A 24,166-nucleotide genomic window follows, 5' to 3' on the forward strand; every position below is an offset into this window, starting at 1 on the left:
CATGTCACCCAAGGCTCTGTCCAACCTGGCCTTGAACACTGACAGGAATGGAGGATTTACCACTTCTTTGGCCAACCTATTCCAGTGTCTCACCACCTGCCTGGCGATGTGGGGACCTGCCCCACATGGGGAGATGGGGGGCTGGAGACTGCGGGCTGCTTCACCTAGGCAGCCTCCCACCCCTTTTTGCTTCCTTTTGGCCATATCCCTGCCTCTATGTCCATCACCATATGCCCTGTCTTTCGCTGTTGCTTATCCTCTGCCCTTCCAGCCTTTTCTCTTTTTCTCCCTTTCCCTCCCTTTCTTTCCTGCCTAGTTCAGCCTGTGGGGTCCCTTCTGCCTTGCATGATGAACTGGGGTCTCCATCTGGGTTCTAGTTGTGCAGCCTGTTGAAGGAGTCCTGGAGTTAGGGTTCAGGTTAGGAGTCCTGTTAGGAGCCCAGCACTGGAATCCCCTTCTCACCCCTAATTTGCCTCCGCAGTGGGCTCCAACAAGTGCCGTGTCAACAACGGTGGCTGCAGCAGCTTGTGCCTGGCCACCCCGCGGGGCCGGCAGTGTGCCTGCGCTGAGGACCAGATCCTGGGGGCAGACACTGTGACCTGCCAGGGTAAGCTGCCAGCGGGGAGAGATCCATGGTGGCATCTCTGTGCAGGACCTGCCTGATGCTGCCAGTGAGGGGAAGAGTTGGGTTCTAGACAGTGCCGTGGTTTGCTGGCTCAAAGGAGAGGGGTGAAGCTGTGCTGGTGTCCCTTCCATTGTGTGCACATGGGCACCAGTGCCTCTTGGAGCTGCTGGGCACTCGTGTCGGTGTCCTGCCGGCCTGGGGACACAGGACTGTCCTTGCTGCTGCCCTGCACTGGGTTAAAATCATCCCCTCCCTTTGCTTTTCCCTTGCCAGCCAACCCGTCCTACATCCCCCCTCCGCAGTGCCAGCCCGGGGAGTTCGCCTGCAAGAACAACCGCTGCATCCAGGAGCGCTGGAAGTGTGATGGGGACAACGACTGCTTGGACAACAGCGACGAAGCCCCGGAGCTCTGCCGTGCGTAGCTGCCTCCTGCGTGGTGGGGTCATGGTTTATGTGCTCCTGGGGCAGCAGGATGCGGGTGAAGCTTCCCTCGGATGTGGGGCCGGTGGCTGGGATGGGGTTGGGCAGCCAGGACCTCTGGGAGGGGAGCAGGCTCAAGCAGTTGAGGGAGGAAATGCTGATGAGGATCCCCAGGTCCCTGCCTTTTTCTGCCTCAGTTTTTCTCTCCAGCAGATGTGGAAGGGAATGGGGGTGGGATGAAGGGCAGGTCCTGAGCGTGTGTCCCCCCTGCAGACCAGCACACGTGCCCCTCTGACCGCTTCAAATGCAAGAACAACCGCTGCATCCCCAACCGCTGGCTCTGCGATGGGGACAACGACTGCGGGAACAACGAGGATGAATCCAACTCCACGTGTTCAGGTGAGGAGCCTGCCTCGTCCTTGGGGAACAGCAGGAGAGCTCACACTGGTGTGCTGATCCACAGCCTTCATGGAACACAGCATGTTCTCTGCGTGCTGCCCACTTTGCAGCCAGTTTTGCCTCACAGGAGGGTTTGTTCCCACCTTTCTCCTTGCAAAGCTACTAAAGCTCTGTCTCTCTTCCCTGGGCCAGCTCGGACCTGCTCCCCCAACCAGTTCTCCTGTGCCAGTGGTCGCTGCATCCCCATCTCCTGGACGTGTGACCTGGACGATGACTGTGGGGACCGCTCTGATGAGTCTGCCTCGTGTGGTGAGCACCCTTTGGGGGTGCGAGGGGCTGGGGTGCAGGGTGTCACACACACACACACACACACTGATGGTGCTTCTGCCTCCTCCGCAGCCTACCCGACCTGCTTCCCCTTAACACAGTTCACCTGCAACAACGGGCGCTGCATCAACATCAACTGGCGGTGTGACAACGGTGAGGAACCACGGCCCCGCTGCGGCCAAGGGCACGGCGAGATCAGACGCAGGGGTGCCAGCCCTGGTCCTGCAAGGGCCACTTGAACAGCAGAGCCCATGTCCTGAAGGGGAGGAGGCGTTAGCTGAAGCTGGAACTGTATCCCGCATCCCTGAGATGCTCGTTTTCCTTGGCTGCCCTTGGGTGCCGCAGGAACAGCTTGGCAGGGATCATTGCAGCAGATCTTGGTGTTCTTTGCAAAGTGGCCAAAGCTCTGCCCCGGTGTTTGAGATGAGCGTGGAGCGGCCCGTGCTGCTCAGCCAGAGCCTGTAGCCCTGGGGAAGGCAGGAGCGGTCTCCCAGTGAGCTCACATCTGGCCTCACATCTGCTTCCAAGGCCAGGCTGGGAGAGAGGGTTTGCCCCAAGGCTGCTTTCCTTCCCCACAGGTTGATTCCAGCAGCTCTGCATCGTTAGGTTTAATTAGTGGCTTCAGATCAGGCGAGAACCATTCAGAGCTGTGGCATGCTGGGGGTCAGCATGGAGCTGCATGGGCAGCCCCAGCTCTGAGCCACCCCAGGGACCCACCAGTGCTGGCAGCCACAGGAACCAATGCATGGAGCATCCCACCAGGGGCCTGCATCTGGTCTCGCCTCCCCAGGCCGCTCGGGTGCCTGCACAGCCCCTCTGTGTGCGTCCCTTTTCCATGTCAGTGTTCACGTCCCAGTGTCAGCGTTGGTTTTGTGCCGCCCCTCTGTGCGTGTGCTGTTGGTGTTTCGTTTGTCATTGTGCCCACTCTCCTGTCTTGGTTGGTTCTGTATTTCAGAAAAAGATTGTGGGGATGGCTCTGACGAAAAGAACTGTCCAAAGCCTACCGGTTAGTGCATAGATCAACATGCACCAGAACCCCTCAACCTGGCCCCAAGCAACCCCCAAACCTGCCCCCTCCATGGGCTGCTGCTCCAGACACTGGCGATGCCCCTGTGCTGGGTACCAGGGAGCAAAGCTGCAGGAGCTGGGGCTGGTGAAGCTACACAACATCACCAGTGGCATCATCCCTGTGCCCATTATGAGCTCCCCTGTGCAGGGGAGACAAAGGCACCGGGAGGCAAAGGCCCTTTCCCAAGCCCATGCAAGGCATCTGCCATGGAGCAGAGCCCCAGTAAGGCAGGCCAGTCCCATGCCTTGTGCAGGACAGGCAGAGGGGCTGCGTTGCCAATGTCCAGCGCTATCAGACTAAAGCTGCCTCTGCCCATCAGTGGGCGATGGGGGTTCCTCCAGGCAAGAGAAACCCCCCCCAATTGGCCATTCCAGCCCAACCTCCCCATGGATGTGCTCCGTACAGGAGTGCACCGTCACCCAGCTCCGCTCCCCCGTGGAGCAGAGCCGTCCCCTTGCTGCTGGTGCCCCCCCCAGGTACATGGCTGATCTATGCAGTTTCTGTGTCTCATTTTCTACGTGCTTTGCTGGTGCTGTGGCCAAGCGTGGTGGGAGGCGGGGGACCGGGGCCTCTCTGATGGGGGTCCAGCACCCAGGGGCTGCCCGTCACCCCACGTCCTGTCTGTCGGTGTGGTTCATCCCCATCCCTGCTGTTCCCCTTTTGCTGCCTCTTGGGGCAGGGGGGTCTCTGCCTTCCTCTCTCTTGCCGTGCCTCTGCCAGCCCTCCCTCCTGGGCACCCTCTGAGCCCATTCCTGCTCCCTTTTCCCTCTCCAGACAACGACTGTGGGGATAACAGCGACGAGGCGGGCTGCAGCCACTCCTGCTCCAGCAACCAGTTCAAGTGCAACAGCGGGCGCTGCATCCCCGTGCACTGGACCTGTGATGGGGACAATGACTGTGGGGACTACAGCGACGAAACTCACGCCAACTGCACCAACCAGGGTAGGTCCCATGGGGATGGACCAGATGGACCCCCCAAGGCATCAGCTCTGCTGCCATCCTGCCTGCAGAGCCCCCATTTCCAGGGAGGGAATTGTGCAGCATCCTCTGCCCACCCGGATATCCCGCTCCTGCACCTTTGGTGCCCCCAGCCCTTTTGCTGCCTGAGGCCCCCCACACTTCCCAGCTCCTGGGGGCAAAAGCAGTGAGCGGGTGTGTGTTCCCCCCCCCATAGCCACGCGCCCCCCTGGAGGCTGCCACACTGATGAGTTCCAGTGCCGGCTGGACGGGCTCTGCATCCCCATGCGCTGGCGTTGCGATGGTGACACGGACTGCATGGACTCCAGTGATGAGAAGAACTGCGAGGGGGTCACCCATGTCTGTGACCCCAATGTCAAGTTTGGCTGCAAGGACTCGGGTGAGGGCACACGGGAAGGGGGGAACTGCTGCCCCATCTGAGCTGGGCTCAGTGGGGACAGGGGCAGCAGTGGAGGGACACCAGCTCAGGGTCAGCTCAGAGCTTTCTCTTCATCAGGGACTGGAGTGATAGGATGAGGAGTGATGGGTTTAAACTAAAACAGGGGAAGTTCAGGTTGAAGATAAGGAAGAAGTTCTTTACTGTGAGGGTGGTGAGGCGCTGGCACAGGGTGCCCAGAGAAGCTGTGGCTGCCCCATCCCTGGCAGTGTTCAAGGCCAGGTTGGACACAGGGGCTTGGAGCAACATGGTCTATTGGAAGGTGTCCCTGCCCGTGGCAGGGGGTTGGAACTGGGTGAGCTTTAAGGTGCTTTCCAACCCAAACCATTCTATGATTCTAAATCACATCTCTGCGTCTGTGCCCCTTGGCAGCCCGCTGCATCAGCAAGGCCTGGGTCTGCGACAGGGACAGCGACTGCGAGGACAACTCGGATGAGGAGAACTGCGAGTCGCTGGTGTGCAAACCTCCATCCCATACCTGTGCCAACAACACCTCCATCTGCCTCCCCCCCGAGAAGCTCTGCGACGGCTCCGACGACTGCGGGGACGGCTCTGACGAGGGCGAGCTCTGCGGTGAGTGAGCGCGGAGCTGGGTGCTGCGACACTGGGGCTCCCCAACGGGGACCTGATGAGTGCATCTTCTCCCCATAGACCAATGCTCCCTCAACAACGGTGGCTGCAGCCACAACTGCACCGTGGCCCCAGGCGAGGGCATCGTCTGCTCCTGTCCTCTGGGGATGGAGCTGGGCTCGGACAACAAGACCTGCCAGATCCAGAGCTACTGTGCCAAGCACCTCAAGTGCAGCCAGAAGTGCGAGCAGGACAAGTACAACGTCAAGTGCTCCTGCTATGAGGGCTGGATGCTGGAGCCTGATGGAGAGAGCTGCCGCAGCCTGGGTGCGTGTTGGGGGGATGCAGGGGCTGTGGGTTGTCTTCCCCCTGCTCTTGGAGGCAGCAGCATCAAGTCCTGGGGGAAAGCAGACACCTCGCTGTCCCCACTTGGCATGAGCATCCCTTTACTGTGCAGGGCAGTAGATGGAGCTGGGGCCAGGAGCCAGGGTCCGTGCCCTGGTTCTGACCCTTCCCTGCTCTCCCCAGACCCCTTCAAGCCGTTCATCATATTCTCAAACCGCCACGAGATCCGCCGGATCGACCTGCACCGGGGTGACTACAGCGTCCTGGTCCCTGGGCTGCGCAACACCATCGCCTTGGACTTCCACCTCAACCAGAGCTCGCTGTACTGGACCGACGTGGTGGAGGACAAGATCTACAGGGGAAAGCTGCTTGAGAACGGGGGTGCGTAGCCGTGGGGGCATGGAGCAAGCTGGTGGGGACCAGATGGGTGGGAAGGCAGGAATGCAGGTTGGGATCAGGCGCCATCCATGACTCCTTGGCGCCCCGCAATGGTGCGACCACTGGAGTCCACAGCCCCTCTAGCGATCCTGTTCTGCTCTCTGAAGCTGCTCATTATGTAGCAATTAATTAGCATTCCCAGCACTTCCCTAATGGTAATTGCAGCCCAGCAGCTGGGAGCACAAAGCCAGGCCCCCTTCCCATCAGTGCTGCAGAGCCATGGGAGGGGACACACGCACTGGGGTAGCGAGAGCCCAGCCAGGACCATGGACGTGGGGCTGACCCCTTTGGGGTTCAGGCCCTATTTGGGGAAGAAGCAGACCCCCGTGGAGCTATTCGAGAGCGGGATGTGACAGTGGCAGGTGTGCTGGGGAAGGGGCACCAGCCTGAGCCCTCCTGGCACTGTGCCCCACAGCTCTGACCAGCTTCGAGGTGGTCATACAGTACGGGCTGGCCACCCCCGAGGGGCTGGCTGTGGACTGGATCGCTGGCAACATCTACTGGGTGGAGAGCAACCTGGACCAGATCGAGGTGGCCAAGCTGGACGGCACCATGCGAACCACACTGCTGGCTGGGGACATTGAGCATCCCCGCGCCATCGCCCTGGACCCTCGCTATGGGTAAGGCAGGAGGGGACATTGGTCCCCAGGGTAAGCACTCTTGCGGGGTGAGGCCAGGCTTGGGCACACACCCCACTGCAGGCTCAGGAGGCAGAGCTTGTCCCTGTGCTGACAATCCCTGCTCGCTGTCCCCTGCAGGATCCTATTCTGGACGGACTGGGATGCCAGCCTGCCTCGCATTGAGGCTGCCTCCATGAGCGGCGCAGGCCGGCGCACCATCCACAAGGAGACAGGCTCTGGCGGGTGGCCCAATGGGCTCACTGTGGACTACCTGGAGAAGCGCATCCTCTGGATCGACGCCAGGTAGGACCAGGATACTGCTCCACAGCTTCCATTCCCTCTGGGACCCAGACCCTCCAGCTCCTTTCCCATTGCTCCTGTGGTGTGCTGCCATTCGACTGCTGGGCTGGGAGCAGAAAGCTTTGCTCTGTGGGGTCTGTTTGTGTCTGCAGCATGTCCCAGCCTTTGCTCTGGGTTTTGTCCTCTGCGGGGGCTCTCATCACTGGCATAAATCGTCCTCCTCCGCAGCATTAAGCAGAGCAGAGGAGGTGGCTGCTTCAACCCTGGGGGTTGTTGCTGTTGGGTTATAACCTGTGCTTCTGCCTGCGCTCACCCCTGGGCTCTGCTGGGCACAGGTCAGATGCCATCTACTCAGCCCTGTACGATGGGACGGGGCACATTGAGGTGCTGCGGGGACACGAGTACCTGTCGCATCCCTTCGCCGTCACCCTCTACGGCGGGGAGGTCTACTGGACCGACTGGCGCACCAACACGCTGGCCAAGGCCAACAAGTGGACGGGGCACAACGTGACGGTGGTGCAGAGGACCAACACGCAGCCTTTCGACCTGCAGGTCTATCACCCCTCCCGGCAGCCCCTGGGTGAGCCCTGGGGGGGCGCAGGCAGTGGGATGGGCTGTGGGGAGCGCAGTAAGGGGATGGGGCACTCAGTGTGTGCCCACAGCACTCAGCAAAGGGGCGTTCTGGGGTGATGAGGCTGAGGGGACTGACCTCCTCAGTGGGGCAGGCAGAGGTCTTGGGAGGTCTGCAGCCCTTTAGGGCCCCCTGGAATAGGGACGTCACTGAGTCTTACCCGCTTTGCAGCTCCCAATCCCTGTGAAGCCAACGGGGGCAAAGGGCCGTGTTCCCACCTCTGCCTCATCAACTACAACCGCACGTTGTCCTGTGCCTGTCCCCACCTCATGAAGCTGGACAAGGACAACACAACCTGCTATGGTAAGGGTCTGTCCAGGCCACTATGGGGTGAGGAGAGGGTGTCGGTGCTTTGGGGCTGGCTCTGCAGACTGGGTCCCACGACCACCCCTCTTGTCCCTGTCCCCAGAGTTTAAGAAGTTCCTGCTGTACGCGCGGCAGATGGAGATCCGTGGCGTGGACATCGACAACCCCTACTACAACTACATCATCTCCTTCACGGTGCCCGACATCGACAACGTCACCGTGGTGGACTACGATGCTCTGGAGCAGCGCATTTACTGGTCTGATGTCCGCACCCAGACCATCAAAAGAGCCTTCATCAACGGCACTGGTGTGGAGACCGTCGTCTCTGCTGGTGGGTACAGACGAGCATCGCCCCACTCGGCTGCTCCCATCGGAGCAGGGCAGAGGCTTTGGCTCCATGAGATCGACCCTTCCTCTTCATCTGAGCATCATCCCAGCCCCGTTCTCACAGCCGACAAGTCTCCTTTCTCCATTCCCTTTCAGACCTGCCCAACGCTCACGGCCTCTCCGTGGACTGGGTTTCCAGAAACCTCTTCTGGACCAGCTACGATGCCAACAAGAAGCAGATCAATGTGGCCAGGCTGGATGGCTCCTTCAAGAACGCGGTGATCCAGGGGCTGGACAAGCCTCATTGCCTGGTGGTTCACCCCCTCCAGGGGTAAGTGGTGCTGCAGACTTGGGGGTAGGGGCGTCAGGCCAGGGCTGTGGGAGCAGGAGGAGGTGTATGTGCAGGCACACGTGTGCGCACGCGTGTGGAGGTGGAGGGAGCAGGTTGCTCTCCCGATGTGTCAGCGCTTGTAGGAGGCGTGTGAGAGGAACCGGGGGCCCAGCTCAGGAGTGTGTGGTTGTCAGCAGCAGCAGGCTGTGTTCCTGTGTGTGCCAGCCTGGCTGCGCTGCTCCCGCAGTGGAGGTGAGGATGCTGACAGGCTGTGCAGGGAGAGGGGAGAGGGCTGGAGAGCAGGGAGGGCTGGGGGGGCAGCGGAGCTGCATGGGGGCCACTGTGCTCAGTGTCTCCTCACCCGTACAGGAAGATTTACTGGACGGACGGGGACAACATCAGCGTGGCCAACATGGACGGCAGCAACCGCACTCTGCTCTTCACCAACCAGAAAGGACCTGTTGGTATGGGCCCCCCCGCACCGTGCCCCCAGTACCGCCCCACGGTGCCCTTCCTGGCCCTAAAAGCCTTGGGCTCCATAGGGGTTGGCAGCTGGTTTGTGCTGGGTCACCCTGACCTCATGTGCCTGTTCTCTGCATCACCCCATCTGCTCTGCCCATCATCCCACCTCCCAGATGGTGATGGATGGTCCCTGCATGCTGCTGGGACATTGATGGTCCTTTGCTTTCTAGGACTGGCCATCGACTACCCAGAGAGCAAGCTGTACTGGATCAGCTCTGGCAATGGCACCATCAATAGGTGCAACCTGGATGGCAGCAGCCTGGAGGTAATCGAGTCCATCAAGAGTCAGCTGAGCAAGGCGACCGCCCTGGCCATTATGGGTGAGTGCTGGCAGGGTGATGGGTGCTATTCACAAAGCCCTTTCCTTTCCTCCTGGCCCTGCCCAAGCACAGGCTGCTTGTGGCCATCCCTAGCAGCAGTGCAGGGGATGCTTCTCCACCAAAGGCTGAGCTCAGACCCCTTTTTCCAGGCTATAAATCCATGTGGATCCACCGCTCTTTGCTCCTGGGGCGGGAGGGGATGGGGGAAAGCTGCTGCATGTTCCTGTCTTCTCCTCCCAGGCGACAAGCTGTGGTGGGCTGACCAGGCCTCCGAGAGGATGGGCACTTGCAACAAGAAGGACGGGACGGAGGTGACGGTGCTGCGCAACAGCACCACGCTGGTGATGCACATGAAGGTGTACGATGAGAGCATCCAGCAAGGTGAGCGTGGGGCTGGGCAGTGGCCGGGGTGCCAGTGGGGCCAGGGCTGGACCATGGTGTCCTGGTGGCTGTCTGAGCCCATCCTCAACCCCTTTCTCTCTCTGCGGCAGCTGGAACCAACCCCTGCAGCCAAAATAATGGGGACTGCTCCCAGCTCTGCCTCCCCACTTCCGAGACCTCCCGGTCCTGCATGTGCACTGCGGGCTACAGCCTGAAGAGCGGGCAGCAGTCCTGCGAAGGTGAGCACAGAGACCCCCCCATACCTGCTGCATACCCCAGCTCTGCTGTGCCACATGGTGCTGTGCAGCCATGGAATCATAGAAGCATGTAATGGTTTGGGTTGGAAAGGAGCTTGAGATCATCCAGTTCCAACCCCCTGCCATGGGCAGGGACACCTCACACTAGAGCAGGTTGCTCCAAGCCCCTGTGTCCAACCTGGCCTTGAACACTGCCAGGGATGGGGCAGCCACAGCTTCTCTGGGCACCCTGTGCCAGCGCCTCAGCACCCTCACAGGGAAGAACTTCTGCCTTATCTCCAACCTGAACTTCCCCTGTTTCACTTTGAACCCATCACCCCTTGTCCTATCGCTCCAACCCTTGATGAAGGTCCCTCTGCAGCATCCTTGTAGCCCCCTTCAGATATTGGAAGCTGCTCTGAGGTCTCCACGCAGCTTCTCTTCTCCATGTGTGCTGGTGGTGCATGGGGGGCTGGTAGCCACTTGCTTTGGCTGCTTATGGACTCCCCTGACTGCCCTGTGCTGTAGAGGGGCACTGGGGACCCTCGGGTGGGCTGTCCCTGCAGTGATACCACGGGCACCGAGGGCTCTGGGGTTAGCAAGAGGGGGTGCCCTCGAAGCACCGGTTGAACCCCTGCTGACAGCAGCGGGTTTGGATCACTGGGAACGGGGCTGGGAGGTGTTTGCTCTGCAGATCCCCAGCCCCTGCCGAGTTTGCCATCATCTCCCTTGGGAGGGAAGAGCTTGGTCACTGCCAGGGCCTCTCAAAGGCTATTTGTGTGCAGAATGTTCTTGGTGTTTTTGGAGGGCGCTGGCAGAGCTGCTGCACCATCTGGGTCAGGGCAGGGACTGAATAACAAGCACTGCCCTGACCCAGATGCGGCACAGAGCCTTTGCCAGCGCTCTGGAAAGAGGCTTTGCTCATGCCTCCCCTGCGCCCTGCGTGGGTCAGGACCCCTTGAACAGGCTCCTCTGGGGCTTGCAGCCTCCAGGAGGTCCAGGATAGGGCTTGCTGTGACACAGCCCCTTTGCAGAGCTGAGCAGGGAAGGGCTTTGAGGCTGTTCATTGTGTTCCTGCCCCAATCACCCGCAGGCTCATCCCAGACTCTGTGTGGTTTAGAGTGGGATGTTCCCTGCCCTCTTTCCATAAGGTTTGCCATCCCTTCCCCTGCCCAGCGTGGCAGTGAAAGCCATCCTTTTCCTCCTTATGGTCGTCCTGGTTAGTCCCTGTTGTACAGGGACCCAGGTGAAGCAGGGACATCCCTCCTTCCTTGAGAAACCACAGTGCTGCCCGTGTTGTGTCACCCCACACCATCTGTGTTACAGGTGTTGGCTCCTTCCTCCTGTATTCAGTCCACGAGGGGATACGTGGCATTCCCCTGGACCCCAATGACAAGTCAGATGCTCTCGTGCCTGTGTCGGGAACCTCCTTGGCTGTGGGGATCGACTTCCATGCAGGTGATGCAGGGGCTGGGAGTGGGGCAACGGGGCTGGAGAAGCTGAGGAGTATGAGGGCACCGTCCACAGACCCTCCTCTGCCCTATAGCATCTCCCCTCAGCAGCTCCAGGGGAGGGAGGGTTCCAGGTCCTCACACTGGGGCCTTGGGGTTCTCAGCCTGGGTCTGTGCTGCTCTTGGGGTGACCCAGAGGTGGTCACTGACACCCGCTCTCCTGCCTGGCAGAGAATGACACCATTTACTGGGTGGACATGGGTCTGAGCACCATCAGCCGGGCCAAGCGGGACCAGACGTGGCGGGAGGACGTGGTCACCAATGGCATTGGTCGCGTGGAGGGCATCGCTGTGGACTGGATCGCTGGTGAGATCGGGCTCCGGAGCAGGGAGGAGCGGGTGGGAACAGGGCTCAACGCTGGTGTTCACCATCCCCTCTCTGCAGGAAACATCTACTGGACGGACCAGGGCTTTGATGTCATTGAGGTGGCCAGGCTGAATGGGTCCTTCCGCTATGTGGTCATCTCACAGGGGCTGGACAAGCCGCGGGCCATCACGGTCCATCCAGAGAAGGGGTGAGACACTGCACAAAGCTGCCCAAACCAATGGGTTTGGAAGCTCAGTTGAGCTTCCTGGGAGCAACCTGGGACTTCATGGGTGCCAGCATCTCAGAAAGTCCAAGTGGAGCCTCCCCAGACCAGCTCCAGCTTTGGCCAGACACAGGGAGAGGATTGTTGTTTGGATCCAGGGAAGGATGGAGGACGTGGAATGTTTGTGCCTGGTTTCTGGGCTGCATCCAGCTGAATGCAGCGCTCCTTTCCCTGCAAGCACATGGGATCCTGGCAGAGCAGCAGGGATCTGGGGTGGAGGGATGAGGGGGAGAAATGTTTGTCCAAAAGGCCTGAGGATGCTGCTCCTGTCCAGCCCCTTGGTCACATCCGTGCTGTCCCCTGCAGGTACCTGTTCTGGACGGAGTGGGGGCAGTACCCCCGCATTGAACGCTCCCGCCTGGATGGCACCGAGCGGATGGTGCTGGTTAACGTCAGCATCAGTTGGCCCAATGGGATATCCGTCGACTACGAGGTACAGTGTGCCCAGGGGTCCCTCCAGCCGTGCTCCTGCTGGTGGGACATGGCTTTGCCAGGGCCATGGAGGCTCCTCTGCAGTGCAGGGAGGGTTGTTCCAAAGGAACTCTGGGACCTTCCCATGTGGTGGGAGATGCAGAGGGTGCCTTAGAGCCACCCCGGTGCATTGCTCCATTGCGGACTCAGCTGCTTTCTCATCACCTCAGGATGGGAAACTTTACTGGTGCGATGCCCGGACGGACAAGATTGAACGTATTGACCTGGAGACGGGTGAAAACCGAGAGGTTGTCCTGTCCAGCAACAACATGGACATGTTCTCTGTGTCGGTCTTTGAGGAGTACATTTACTGGAGTGATAGGTACAGGGCCCGAGGGATGCGGTGGTGTTGGGGGTGTCTCAGAAGGTGGGTGCTATGGGTCCCACTGCAGGGTGCTGCTGGGTTTGGCCCTGTGTCGGTCATTCAGTGGCTCCATCCTTTCTTTAGGACTCACGCCAATGGCTCCATCAAAAGAGGCAACAAGGACAACGCCACCGAGTCGGTGTCCCTGCGGACAGGGATCGGTGTGCAGCTCAAGGACATCAAAGTCTTCAACAGGGCCAGGCAGAAGGGTGCGTGTGGGAGCAGGGGGTCAGCTTCCTCTGGGAATAGGGGAGCGGGGAATAGCGGCTGAGCTATGGGGGAGCATCCCACACACAGAGCCTGCCCGGTCCCTCCAACAATCCCCCTTTTCCTCCCCAGGCACCAACATCTGTGCCCAGAACAATGGGGGCTGCCAGCAGCTCTGCCTGTTCCGTGGCAACGGGCAGCGGACGTGTGCCTGTGCCCATGGCATGCTGTCCGAGGACGGGGTGAGCTGCCGGGACTACGATGGTTACCTGCTGTACTCGGAGCGCACCATCCTCAAGAGCATCCACCTCTCAGACGAGAACAACCTCAACGCGCCCATCAAGCCCTTCGAGGACGCGGAGCACATGAAGAATGTCATTGCCTTGGCCTTCGACTACCGCTACGGCTCCAAGGGCAGCAACCGCATATTCTACAGCGACATCCACTTCGGCAACATCCAGCAGATCAACGACGACGGCACTGGGCGCAAGACCATCGTGGAGAGTGAGTGTTGCAGGGGTCCCTCTTTGAGCCCTCAGACCCCTCTTTCCTGTTCTCCCCAACCATCTCTTCCTGAACTCTCTCTTTCCTCACCCAAAGTTAATGTGTTTTGGTGTTTGGGAGGCGTTTGGAGTGGGAGATGTGAAGGGTTCAGCTATGAGCTTTCTCCTAAAGCCTCTGGAAGAGGCAGCAGCCTGTGGTGGAGGACGCAGGCAGCAGCAGCAGCCTTGCAGAGCTTGTTCTGGCAAGGAGAGCATATCACGAGGCTGAGGCGTGCACGTGGGTAGGCATTGCTCTAGAAACAAGGCACTGCAGCAAATCTGGGAGCTGCTCTGTGTTTGCATTTGACTTCCAAGACAGACCCGTTGAGCCTGAGCAAACCTTGCCCCGTCCTCACCTCCAGCCTCTGTTTGCACTCAGATGGTTGTGTTGGCTCCTGCAGCAGTTGGAAAGCCCACGTCTGCTGCTCTGCCACTGGGGAGCATCTCCAGCAAGGGTTATAGATGTGCTTGCCAATGAAGGTATTTGCATTTGGCACTTGGGACAGCTGCTGTCACTGAGATCAGGAGGGCAGGGCCCAGCTCTCACAGATGGTTCATTAAGCCTTTTGCTGGTCGTTAGGGAGGAAGGATGGGTGAGCAGTTCAAGTTCCTGGCCTGGGAGCTGGAGAGGACTGCCTGGTCGGCCACAAGTCTTTGTCACCTTGTGCCTCTGGGTCTCAGCTCTCCCCTAGCAGAGGGAGACCCTTTCCCTTCCCAGCGCAGATGCTGCGGGGACAGGGAGACCAGGACTGGCCAGTGCAGGGTTGATGGCCAGAGCACAAGTTCAAGACCTTGTTTTGTTGTCAGTGAACATTGCTCAGCCTTCCTCTAAGGAAGCGTCGTTGCTGGGTTGGTAAAGCCCAGGAGGCTCCTCAATGACATGGTGTCCCATCTCACCCCTTAGCACAGACACCAGCCCGGTCCTGCACCCTTCAGGTGGCATTAGAAGCAGCCAGAGCCTCTGAGGGGGATGTGTAATTAGAAGCAATAACTTCAGGTTGCCAAAGAAGGTGCAGCCGGGCGTCACAGTCAGCACGGGCTGACATGCCCCTGGCCTGTACCTCCCCCTGCAGACGTGGGCTCGGTGGAGGGGCTGGCGTACCACCGCGGCTGGGACACGCTGTACTGGACGAGCTACACCACCTCCACCATCACCCGCCACACCGTGGACCAGAGCCGCCTGGGCGCCTTCGAGAGGGAGACGGTGATCACCATGTCGGGGGACGATCACCCCCGCGCCTTCGTGCTGGATGAGTGTCAGAAGTGAGTGTCCATGCGTGGTCCACAGGGCCAGCGTCCAGGACACCCCTCCACTGGGGTGGAAGCACCGGTTTCCAGCACAGAGGGTGTTGGACCCACGGAGGAACGGCCCTGTGCCTTGCTCCCCACGCATCATTCAGCACCCCAAAGTCCCATCCCCTTCCCTGCCTGGCTCGTTCCATGGGGTAACACGTTTCCCAGCTGGCTGCAGTGGCCTCATTTGTCCCTCTGCCACCCCACAACCACCCTAAAGTCCCTGGAAGCCCCACAGCAGAGGGGTGGCCTGAGCCAATGTGTATGTAGGAGAGAGTTGAGGTTGTAAAGCCATTGTGTGTCTCTCCCCTTCCAGCCTGATGTTCTGGACCAACTGGAATGAGCAGCACCCCAGCATCATGCGTGCCACCCTCTCTGGTGCCAATGTCCTCATCATCATTGACCAGGACATACGGACACCCAATGGGCTGGCCATTGACCACAAGGCTGAGAAGATCTACTTCTCTGATGCCACACTGGACAAAATCGAGCGCTGTGAATACGACGGCTCCCACCGCCACGTGAGTGCAGGGATGGGGCTGGCGCGTTGTCTGAGGGCATGGGGGACACACGGGGACACGCTGCCTTTGGGATGGTGTCCCTCGTGCTCACGGTGTGTCCATGGCCGGTAGGTGATCCTGAAATCAGAGCCCGTGCACCCCTTTGGCCTGGCTGTCTATGGTGATTACATCTTCTGGACGGACTGGGTGCGCAGGGCCGTGCAACGAGCCAACAAGTACGTGGGCACTGACATGAAGCTCCTGCGTGTTGACATCCCCCAGCAGCCCATGGGCATCATTGCCGTGGCCAACGACACGGACAGCTGTAAGGATGCAGAGACCCCTGCCTCTGCCCCTTCCCAGGCAGTGCCAGGGGAGGGGGGACCCATCCCACCATCTTTCGTGGCCTCCCATTGCCCCTTCAGGACCCTCACACTAAGGCATTTCTATCTCCAAACCCTGTGCAGGCTGGAGGGTTCCCTGTTTGTGCTCTTCCCAGGGCATCCTCTTTGCAAGATCAGGGAAGACTGGGTACCCCAACCCTGCGCATCCCCATAGCCCCACCTGAAGAGCCTGGGGAGGACAAGGGGAAGGCACTGTAGGTTCTATCCTTGGTGTGACATGCTCTCCCTCTGTCCTAGGTGAGCTGTCACCGTGCAGGGTGAACAATGGTGGCTGCCAGGATCTCTGCCTGCTCACGCCCAAAGGACATGTCAACTGCTCCTGCCGTGGGGAGCGTGTCCTGCAGGAGGATTTCACCTGCAAAGGTGGTGGGGATGTGGAAGCAGGAGCTGGTGGTGATGGGACGGGCAGGAGAGGCCGGTCTCTGACGTTCCTCCATGTCCTCCCCAGCCCTGAATTCCACCTGCAACGTGCACAACGAGTTCGAGTGTGGGAACGGCGACTGCATTGACTTCAGCCGGACCTGCGATGGCGTCGTCCACTGCAAGGACAAGTCAGATGAGAAGCAGTCCTACTGCAGTAAGGTTCCTCCTCTTGCTGCTTTGATCACACACACACATGCACCCCAAGCACCCTGCTCGAGCTGTCAGCTCTGCCTGGCAAAGGGAGACAGGACTCCTGGGTGTCTTCTTGTGCCCCTCTTGCCCTCCCAGAGTTGGGCCCATCCAGGCTTTAAGGGCTCCAAACTGATTCCAGTTCTGGGGAGCAGGCTGGAGAGTGGGACGCTTTGAGCTGACCCAGTCGGGCTGCAGCACCCCTTGTCTAACACTGACCTTGGAGAGGTCTCAGCTGGGTGAAAGCCGTGCTTCACCCTGCGATGCTGCCAGCACAGGGTTAAGCATGGGATGCTGCCAGCACAGGGAGCCTGCCTGCTAATCGTGCCTGCTGCTTCTTCCTGCTGAAGGGTCCCTGAGGAGCTGAGACACCCTCACCCTCACCTCTTCTTCCTTGTCCTCCCTCGCAGGCAGCCGCAAGTGCAAGAAGGGTTACCTGCACTGCATGAACGGGCGCTGCATCGCCAGCCGCTACTGGTGCAACGGCATGGATGACTGCGGGGACAACTCGGACGAAGTGCCCTGTAACAGTAAGGAGGCTGCCTGGCTCCTGGCCAGCCCTTGCCAGGGCTCTGTCAGCTGTCTGGGACAGGGACAGCAGCTTCGGGAAAGGGTTACCTTCAGCTTGACAGGATCAGAGCAGAGCCGGGGCTTCATGGAGAGTCAAGGTCTAAATCCTGCTCGTGCTGCTTGTACCACTTGGTAAAGCTCAGTTCCTGACAGCTCGGGAGGAAGAGCTCCTGAGTGTGGCCATGCAGCACCCAGAGGACAGCACCTAGGAGAAGCAGTCAGCAGGAGGAGCACAAGGCCATGGCAAGGCGCAGCATCGCTGCTCCCCGTGGCTCCCATGCTCCCGCAAGCATCCCTGCAGGGTTGCTTGGTTCAGAACCAACAGGGAAGATCAGGAGTTTCCCTGAGCTCATCCAGGCCAGCTCAGACGACAAGCTCTGGCTCCAGGCAGTGTGTTGAGCTGGAGATACACCAGGTCTCAGCTGTGAGGGGACCAGAGATGGGGGTGCAGGATCAGGCGGCCCATAGCTGTGCTGGGCAGGGGGTGTATGGGGGCTGCTGGGTCCCCCCACCCAGCCTCATCCCCTGTGGGGGCTTCCCCCTTACAGAAACCAGCTGCGCTGCCACCGAGTTCCGCTGCCGGGATGGGACCTGCATTGGGAACTCGAGCCGCTGCAATCAGTTCATTGACTGCGAGGATGCTTCGGATGAAATGAACTGCAGTGAGTGCTCCAGCTCTGCCCCTTGCTCCCAGCTCTGCCCCTTGCTCCCAGCTCTGCCCTGATGGAGCTGCTCCTGCCCTCTGCGCCTGAGGGCACAGCTCTCGGTCCCTGAACCATGTTTCAGTCCTTGGGATAAGGGAGAAGGGCCCTGGCTCCTGCCCCAGCAGCAGCAGCCAGTCCATTGCTGCATCCTCTGATGCCGTGCTTGGTCCCTCACCACCCCATAGCCCATCAGAAGTGCTGAACATGGTCCCAGCAGCTCACAGGGCTGGTGCTCGGTGCTGCTCTGGGGAGGGAAGGGCTGTTGGATGCAGGGGAGGGCTCATGCTGCGTGGTGGGACCAAGGGGCACCCATCACCCGGCGCTCCTGGTGTGGTTCATTGCAGCCGCCACTGACTGCAGCAGCTATTTCAAGCTGGGGGTGAAGGGTACCACGTTCCAGAAGTGTGAACACACGTCCCTGTGCTATGCCCCGAGCTGGGTGTGTGATGGGGCGAATGATTGCGGAGACTACTCAGATGAGCGCAACTGCCCAGGTGAGTGCAGGGAGAGAAATAGGGGGCTCGGGCCTGGGAGAGCTGGGGCATCACCATGGGTACTCCCCTTTGAGGTCTGTTTGGGTGGCGGGTGCTTTGTTGGCACACTGGGACATCATCCTGTATGGAGGGTGCCAATGGATGCAGGATCACAGAGGGCTTTGGTGGAGGAATCCTTCGGAGCTGGGCGGTTCTGGGATGGGAGGAGGCAGGACCACCCTTATGGGTGTTTCTCTTTACAAACCAGGCGGGAGGAAACCCAAGTGTCCAGCTAATTACTTCGCCTGCCCAAGCGGGAGGTGCATCCCCATGACTTGGACCTGTGACAAAGAGGATGACTGCGAGAACGGAGAAGACGAGACCCACTGCAGTGAGCGGCAGGGTGGGGAGAGCAAGGGACTCTGGGGCGATGGCACGGGGTGGCGAGCGCAGGCGTGCGGGATGGGAGGCAGGACCCTCTCCTCTCTCTGACATCCCTTTGCCAAGGACCAGGCTCCAGATTTTTCCCCCCTCTGTGGTCTTTTAACTATGACCAATGCATTGCTCAGGGCACACACTAGTGCCCAGGGTCGTTTTGAAGGTGGCCAGTTATGGCTCACTTGGTTTACAATTTTAGTTCCGACCCCCCTGCACAAACCCCAACCATTGCTCAGGAACTGGGGAATGTCTCCAGCTATAGAGCAGGGAATCCCACACTGGTCCTGCAGCTCCGGTGCCCATCACCGTCGCGTCCTTCCCTCTGCATTGCCGTAGCTCTGACCCCTCCTCTCCTCTCCCAGACAAGTTCTGCTACCCCGTGCAGTTTGAGTGCAACAACCACCGCTGCATCTCCAAGCTCTGGGTGTGTGATGGGGCAGACGACTGTGGGGACGGCTCCGATGAAGACAGCCGCTGCCGTGAGTCCGCTCCAGCCACTGCTCTGACCCCCCTCACTCCCTGCCTCCATCTCTGTGCATTCCTGCCTCTGCCCATCCCTTCTCCCACCCTTGCTTTCCTGTGCCATGGTCCTCACTGCTCTCCTGGGTTCTGTGTCCTCCCCTCAGCAGTGGGGGTGACTGGTTTCCTTCCTGCTTCTCCCTGCCCCAGGGCTGACCACCTGCAGTGCTGGATCCTTCCAGTGCCCGGGCACATACGTGTGTGTGCCGGAGCGCTGGCTCTGTGATGGAGACAAGGACTGTGCGGACGGAGCTGATGAGACCCTCGCTGCTGGCTGCTGTGAGTCCCCTAAGGGCTGGTGCTGAGCAGGGCCAGGGGCTGGAGGAGCAGAGTGTAGTGCAGGCAGAGCACTCCACTGGGAGCAGATGGGATGCCTCATCCTGCAGTGCTATGGTCACAGCAGACCTGGACATGGGGATGCCTGGGTGCCTTTCACTGGCTGCCAGGAGAGGAGGAGCAATAGCCAAAGGTGCTTGGGTGCTGTTCACAGCCATGGGACGAGGACACAGGCGAAGGAGTGGGAGCCGCTGCCCTGACTGTGCCTCAGCTCTTGTCCCCAGCACTGCAAGATGAAGGGCTGAGGGGGGCAGGCAGGAGAGCAGGGGGGTCTGGTGGGGAAGGTCTGACAGCGATGCCTTGTTGCAGTGTACAACAACACGTGTGATGAGCGGGAGTTCATGTGCGGAAACCGCCAGTGCATTCCCAAGCACTTCGTCTGCGACCATGATGATGACTGCGGGGACGGCTCGGATGAGTCCCCAGAGTGTGGTGGGTGCCCGTGGGACCAGGGGGGACAGCGAGGGCCATGTCTCCTGTAGCACTGGGTCTCCTGGGCTTTGAGATAGGGAAGAAGTTCTTCCCTGTGAGGGTGCTGAGGCGCTGGCACAGGTTGCCCTGAGAAGTGGCGAATGCTCCATCCCTGGCAGTGTTCAAGGCCAGGTTGGATGGAGTCTTGGGTGACATGGTCTAGTGTGAAGCATCCCTGCCCATGGCAGAGGGGTTGGAAGTGGATGATCTTAAGGTCCTTTCCAACCCAAACCATTCTATGGGACCCTGGAAAAGTCTCCATTGTCCAGAAAGGGTTTGGCATGAGAGCAGGGTGAGGGGGGAGCCAGGAGAGGGGTTGGATGCTCCCCGCATTGCCTGAGCTGCTGCCCTCCCGCAGAGTACCCCACGTGTGGCCCCCATGAGTTCCGCTGCGCCAATGGCCGCTGCCTCAGCAACCGGCAGTGGGAATGCGACGGCGAGTTTGACTGCCACGACCACTCGGATGAGGCGCCCAAGAACCCGCGTTGCACCAGCCCAGGTACCATTGGGGGCCATGGTTTGGAGTGGGGCCGCCCGGCTGCCCTGTGCTGACCGCTGCTGCCTCCCCACTGCAGAGAACAAGTGCAACGACTCCTTCTTCCTCTGCAAGAATGGGAAGTGCATCCCAGAGGCTCTGCTGTGCGACAACAACAACGACTGCGCGGACGGCTCCGATGAGCTCAACTGCTTCATCAATGAGTGTCTTAACAAGAAGCTGAGCGGCTGTTCCCAGGAGTGCGAGGACCTCAAGATCGGGTACAAGGTAAAGGGCCCACAGGCCGGGAGCATCGGCTGGAGCGATGCTCTCCTGCTCCCTTCCTCCTCCACAGACACTCTTAGCACCATGTCCTGCACCAGTTGCACACTTGAACTTGTGTCTGCAAGCTGGCTGTGCCCAAGCCCACTTGTCCTGTGGTGATGCCTGTCACGTCCCTGGATGTGTCTAACAGCTCTGAGTTGCCTCCTGCAGTGCAGATGCCGTCCTGGATTTCGGCTGAAGGACGACGGGAAGACGTGCATTGACATCGACGAGTGCTCCACCACCTACCCCTGCAGCCAGAAGTGCATCAACACTCTGGGGAGCTACAAGTGCTTGTGCATAGAGGGCTACAAGCTCAAACCTGACAATCCCACCAGCTGTAAAGCTGTTACAGGTGAGCGCAGGCTCGGAGGCAGGGACACTGTTCTGGCGATGCTGCTGGTGCTGGAGTCAGTCACGGTGCTCCACAAGACAAAGCTGCTGCTCCCAGGCTCGTGGAGGAGAGCTGGGAAGCAGTGGGGCAGGGAGGGCGGCAGGACCCACATCCCTGACACATCTCCTGGCTTCTCTGTCCAGATGAAGAGCCCTTCCTCATCTTTGCCAACCGGTACTACCTGAGGAAGCTCAACCTGGATGGCTCCAACTACACACTGCTCAAGCAGGTTCGGAGGAAGCTGGGAGCAAGGAGGGGGCTTGGGGTTGGAGAGGGGCCCTGTTGTTTGTAGGTGCTGCAGGGACCAGGAGTTGAGGCTGGGGGCTCACTGGTCTTTGTGAAGCCCCTGTGATGCTGTGCTAGCAGGGGAGGCTCTTCCAACCTTTCTCCCTTCCTCCCAGGGGCTGAACAATGCGGTGGCTCTGGATTTCGACTACCGGGAGCAGATGATCTACTGGACAGACGTCACCACGCAGGGCAGCATGATCCGCCGCATGCACATCAACGGCAGCAACGTTCAGGTGGGGACTTGAGGTAGCCCCAGCCTGGGCCACTGGTCTTCACCCACCTCCTGCCCAGCGGGGCCCTAGAGACACCACCAATGACTGCTTGGGGTCATCACTGAGTCAGGGCATCAGCCCAGGTTGCTATGGGATGTTCTGCAGCCCCATCCCAACCAGAGATGGGCTCCATGCTGCCCCAGAGCAGTGGGTGGGGGGAGAGGAGTGAGGAAAGGGAGCTGGGGAGGACCATTGGCAGGACAGTGTACCAGGAAGTGGGATGTTGGAGGTTGCAACTAGATGATCTTAAGGTCCTTTCCATCCTTAACTGTTCTATGATTCTATGTTGTTATCCCTGAGGAACCAGGGTGGGATCCTCTTCTCCCTGTCCAGCCCCAACATCTCTGTTTTCTCCCCACAGGTCCTTCACCGCACTGGCCTCAGCAACCCCGATGGGCTGGCTGTGGACTGGGTGGGAGGCAACCTGTACTGGTGCGACAAAGGTCGGGACACCATCGAAGTGTCAAAGCTCAACGGTGCCTATCGCACTGTACTGGTGAACTCGGGTCTGCGTGAGCCCCGGGCACTGGTGGTGGATGTCCAGAATGGGTGAGAGCCTGGGGGACCTGCACCTTCTCCTCTATGCAGGGATGTGGCCCCTCTTCCATCTTGCCATAGTCCAAGAGGCTGGGAGATGGGACGAGGTCTTCCCTCCTCACGTCTGGGACTCTTGGTTGCTTTTCCCTGCCCAGCATCTCAGTTCAGCCATGTGATGGGTGCTCACTGCTGTGGCTTGGGCTGGACTCAGCCTCCCTCTGCTCTTCTGTTCCATCCCCAGTTACCTATACTGGACAGACTGGGGGGACCACTCCCTGATCGGGAAGATCGGCATGGATGGCACCAACCGCAGCGTTATCGTTGACACCAAGATAACTTGGCCCAATGGCCTTACCCTCGACTACATCAACAGCCGCATCTATTGGGCTGACGCACGGGAGGACTACATCGAGTTTGCCAGCCTGGACGGCTCCAACCGGCACACGGGTGAGAGCACCGGGGTCCTGGGTGCCACCAGGGCTGGGTATGGTGCTCAGCTCCACCGGCTCCTCTGAGTCTCTGAGCGGGGGAAGAGGTTTGTTCCTTGGAAGGGGTGGCATGGGGCTGAGCTGCCTGCTCCCCCTTGTTGCAGTGCTGAGCCAGGACATCCCGCACATCTTTGCGCTCACCCTCTTTGAGGATTTCATTTACTGGACCGACTGGGAGACCAAGTCCATCAACCGGGCCCACAAAACCACGGGAGCCAACAAGACCCTGCTGATCAGCACGCTGCACCGCCCCATGGACATCCACATCTACCATCCCTACCGCCAGCCTGATGGTGAGCTGAGATGTGCTGGCACCAGGGTGGGCAGGGGGTGAGAAGGGTCTCAAAGCCGAGGGTCCCCTGCCTTGGTCTGACTTGGTTGTCTCCCTGCTCTCTCCTCCAGTTCCCAACCATCCCTGCAAGACCAACAACGCTGGATGCAGCAACCTCTGCCTCCTCTCGCCGGGCGGGGGGCACAAGTGTGCTTGTCCCACCAACTTCTATTTGGGCAGCGATGGCAAAACCTGTGTCTCCAACTGCACAGCCAGCCAGGTAACAGCCCTGCCTGCCCAGACATCCCCTGTGCTCTTGTGCTGTGGTTTCAGCAGGTCCCAGTTCCTCTGCTTGTGCTGGTGCTGTGCATCTGGGTGCTGGTCTGCACGTGCCTTCTCCAGGCGCAGGCAACACCTCCCTCCTGTGGCACTTCCCAGCACATACAAACTGCGGTGGTTTGGGGGTGCCTGGGGGAGCCAGACACCCTCTGGCTCTAGAATGACCACAACCTGCACCTCTCCAACCTTAGAGGCTGTGTGGGGTGTGCTCAGGGTCATGGTTTTGCCCCCCAGCTCGGGACGCAGCATGTCCTGGGGGTGCCTGGGAAGAAGGGACAGTGGGATAAAGCCTGGGAAGCCCTCCCTCCCGATGCCCTCACAAGTGTGTGTCTCTCCATCGCAGTTTGTCTGCAAGAACGACAAGTGCATCCCTTTCTGGTGGAAATGCGACACAGAGGACGACTGTGGGGACCGCTCGGACGAGCCGGAGGACTGCCGTGAGTCACCACAGTGTCCCAGCACCTCGGCCATGCTTTTGCCAGCCCTACAGCATCGTGTGCTGTGCAGAGCTCCTGGTCCCTCCCAGCCCCGCTGCTGCTCTGCCCTCCGGCACAGGGGAGGGTCACCCTGTTAACAGGGCTTGAGGAACAGGGGGATAACAACAGCCAACTGCTGCTCTCGGAGCAGAGCTGCCCCTTCACTGCCTCACGGTTGGGTGCTGTGAACCCCAGAGGGATAAGTGGGAGGTTAAGGTTTACCAGAGCACACATCTCACCTTGTCTTATTCACCCCACAGCTGAGTTCAAATGCAGGCCAGGGCAGTTCCAGTGCTCCACTGGGATCTGCACCAACCCAGCCTTCATCTGTGATGGGGACAACGACTGCCAGGACAACTCGGATGAAGCCAACTGTGGTAGGTTCCGCATCTCCCCTCGCAAACCTAGTGTCCCAGGAGAGCAGAGGTGCAGCGTGTCAGGTTCTGAGTGTGCTGCCTCCCTTCCCAGATATCCACGTCTGTCTGCCCAGCCAGTTCAAATGCACCAACACCAACCGCTGCATCCCCGGCATCTTCCGCTGCAACGGGCAGGACAACTGTGGTGATGGCGAGGACGAGAAGGATTGCCGTGAGTGCGGGGCTGGGAGCCATGGGGAGCGTGCATGGTTGGGGTGAGGAGCTCAGTGCTGCATCAGATGCGTGTCTTTGGGTATTGGCTTCTCTGGGCAGGGGCTTTCTCCTTACCTCTGCCTCTGTC

The 24,166-nt window shown here is 59.9% G+C and overlaps 1 protein-coding gene across 2 annotated transcripts in view; it reads left to right on the forward strand.

Annotated features, from left to right (window-relative positions):
* The window catches only part of LRP1 (LDL receptor related protein 1), a 68,219-nt gene that overhangs the window by 34,810 nt on the left and 9,243 nt on the right, over positions 1 to 24,166 (forward strand). The window contains exons 15-65 of one of the 2 annotated variants that reach the window (XM_030510563.1): positions 482 to 607; positions 899 to 1,039; positions 1,319 to 1,444; positions 1,637 to 1,753; positions 1,844 to 1,924; positions 3,615 to 3,782; positions 4,015 to 4,197; positions 4,627 to 4,827; positions 4,906 to 5,151; positions 5,353 to 5,550; positions 6,023 to 6,227; positions 6,366 to 6,530; positions 6,863 to 7,107; positions 7,330 to 7,461; positions 7,568 to 7,795; positions 7,948 to 8,122; positions 8,492 to 8,586; positions 8,815 to 8,964; positions 9,205 to 9,345; positions 9,456 to 9,584; positions 10,908 to 11,039; positions 11,264 to 11,398; positions 11,477 to 11,606; positions 11,988 to 12,114; positions 12,323 to 12,474; positions 12,601 to 12,725; positions 12,856 to 13,227; positions 14,339 to 14,528; positions 14,875 to 15,079; positions 15,191 to 15,383; positions 15,700 to 15,825; positions 15,911 to 16,039; positions 16,485 to 16,604; positions 17,193 to 17,306; positions 17,693 to 17,842; positions 18,090 to 18,224; positions 18,622 to 18,738; positions 18,929 to 19,057; positions 19,424 to 19,546; positions 19,944 to 20,084; positions 20,161 to 20,348; positions 20,556 to 20,739; positions 20,922 to 21,007; positions 21,180 to 21,299; positions 21,700 to 21,887; positions 22,117 to 22,322; positions 22,468 to 22,656; positions 22,766 to 22,914; positions 23,317 to 23,410; positions 23,710 to 23,826; positions 23,918 to 24,037. In XM_030510563.1, the coding sequence (XP_030366423.1) occupies positions 482 to 607; positions 899 to 1,039; positions 1,319 to 1,444; positions 1,637 to 1,753; positions 1,844 to 1,924; positions 3,615 to 3,782; positions 4,015 to 4,197; positions 4,627 to 4,827; positions 4,906 to 5,151; positions 5,353 to 5,550; positions 6,023 to 6,227; positions 6,366 to 6,530; positions 6,863 to 7,107; positions 7,330 to 7,461; positions 7,568 to 7,795; positions 7,948 to 8,122; positions 8,492 to 8,586; positions 8,815 to 8,964; positions 9,205 to 9,345; positions 9,456 to 9,584; positions 10,908 to 11,039; positions 11,264 to 11,398; positions 11,477 to 11,606; positions 11,988 to 12,114; positions 12,323 to 12,474; positions 12,601 to 12,725; positions 12,856 to 13,227; positions 14,339 to 14,528; positions 14,875 to 15,079; positions 15,191 to 15,383; positions 15,700 to 15,825; positions 15,911 to 16,039; positions 16,485 to 16,604; positions 17,193 to 17,306; positions 17,693 to 17,842; positions 18,090 to 18,224; positions 18,622 to 18,738; positions 18,929 to 19,057; positions 19,424 to 19,546; positions 19,944 to 20,084; positions 20,161 to 20,348; positions 20,556 to 20,739; positions 20,922 to 21,007; positions 21,180 to 21,299; positions 21,700 to 21,887; positions 22,117 to 22,322; positions 22,468 to 22,656; positions 22,766 to 22,914; positions 23,317 to 23,410; positions 23,710 to 23,826; positions 23,918 to 24,037 (7,938 nt within the window). The remainder of the gene's footprint in view (positions 1 to 481; positions 608 to 898; positions 1,040 to 1,318; positions 1,445 to 1,636; positions 1,754 to 1,843; positions 1,925 to 3,614; positions 3,783 to 4,014; positions 4,198 to 4,626; positions 4,828 to 4,905; positions 5,152 to 5,352; positions 5,551 to 6,022; positions 6,228 to 6,365; positions 6,531 to 6,862; positions 7,108 to 7,329; positions 7,462 to 7,567; positions 7,796 to 7,947; positions 8,123 to 8,491; positions 8,587 to 8,814; positions 8,965 to 9,204; positions 9,346 to 9,455; positions 9,585 to 10,907; positions 11,040 to 11,263; positions 11,399 to 11,476; positions 11,607 to 11,987; positions 12,115 to 12,322; positions 12,475 to 12,600; positions 12,726 to 12,855; positions 13,228 to 14,338; positions 14,529 to 14,874; positions 15,080 to 15,190; positions 15,384 to 15,699; positions 15,826 to 15,910; positions 16,040 to 16,484; positions 16,605 to 17,192; positions 17,307 to 17,692; positions 17,843 to 18,089; positions 18,225 to 18,621; positions 18,739 to 18,928; positions 19,058 to 19,423; positions 19,547 to 19,943; positions 20,085 to 20,160; positions 20,349 to 20,555; positions 20,740 to 20,921; positions 21,008 to 21,179; positions 21,300 to 21,699; positions 21,888 to 22,116; positions 22,323 to 22,467; positions 22,657 to 22,765; positions 22,915 to 23,316; positions 23,411 to 23,709; positions 23,827 to 23,917; positions 24,038 to 24,166) is intronic. The other variant, XM_030510564.1, reaches the window with a different exon arrangement.

This window comes from Strigops habroptila, chromosome 23, assembly GCF_004027225.2.
Source record: "Strigops habroptila isolate Jane chromosome 23, bStrHab1.2.pri, whole genome shotgun sequence".
Taxonomy (NCBI): Eukaryota; Metazoa; Chordata; class Aves; order Psittaciformes; family Psittacidae; genus Strigops; species Strigops habroptila.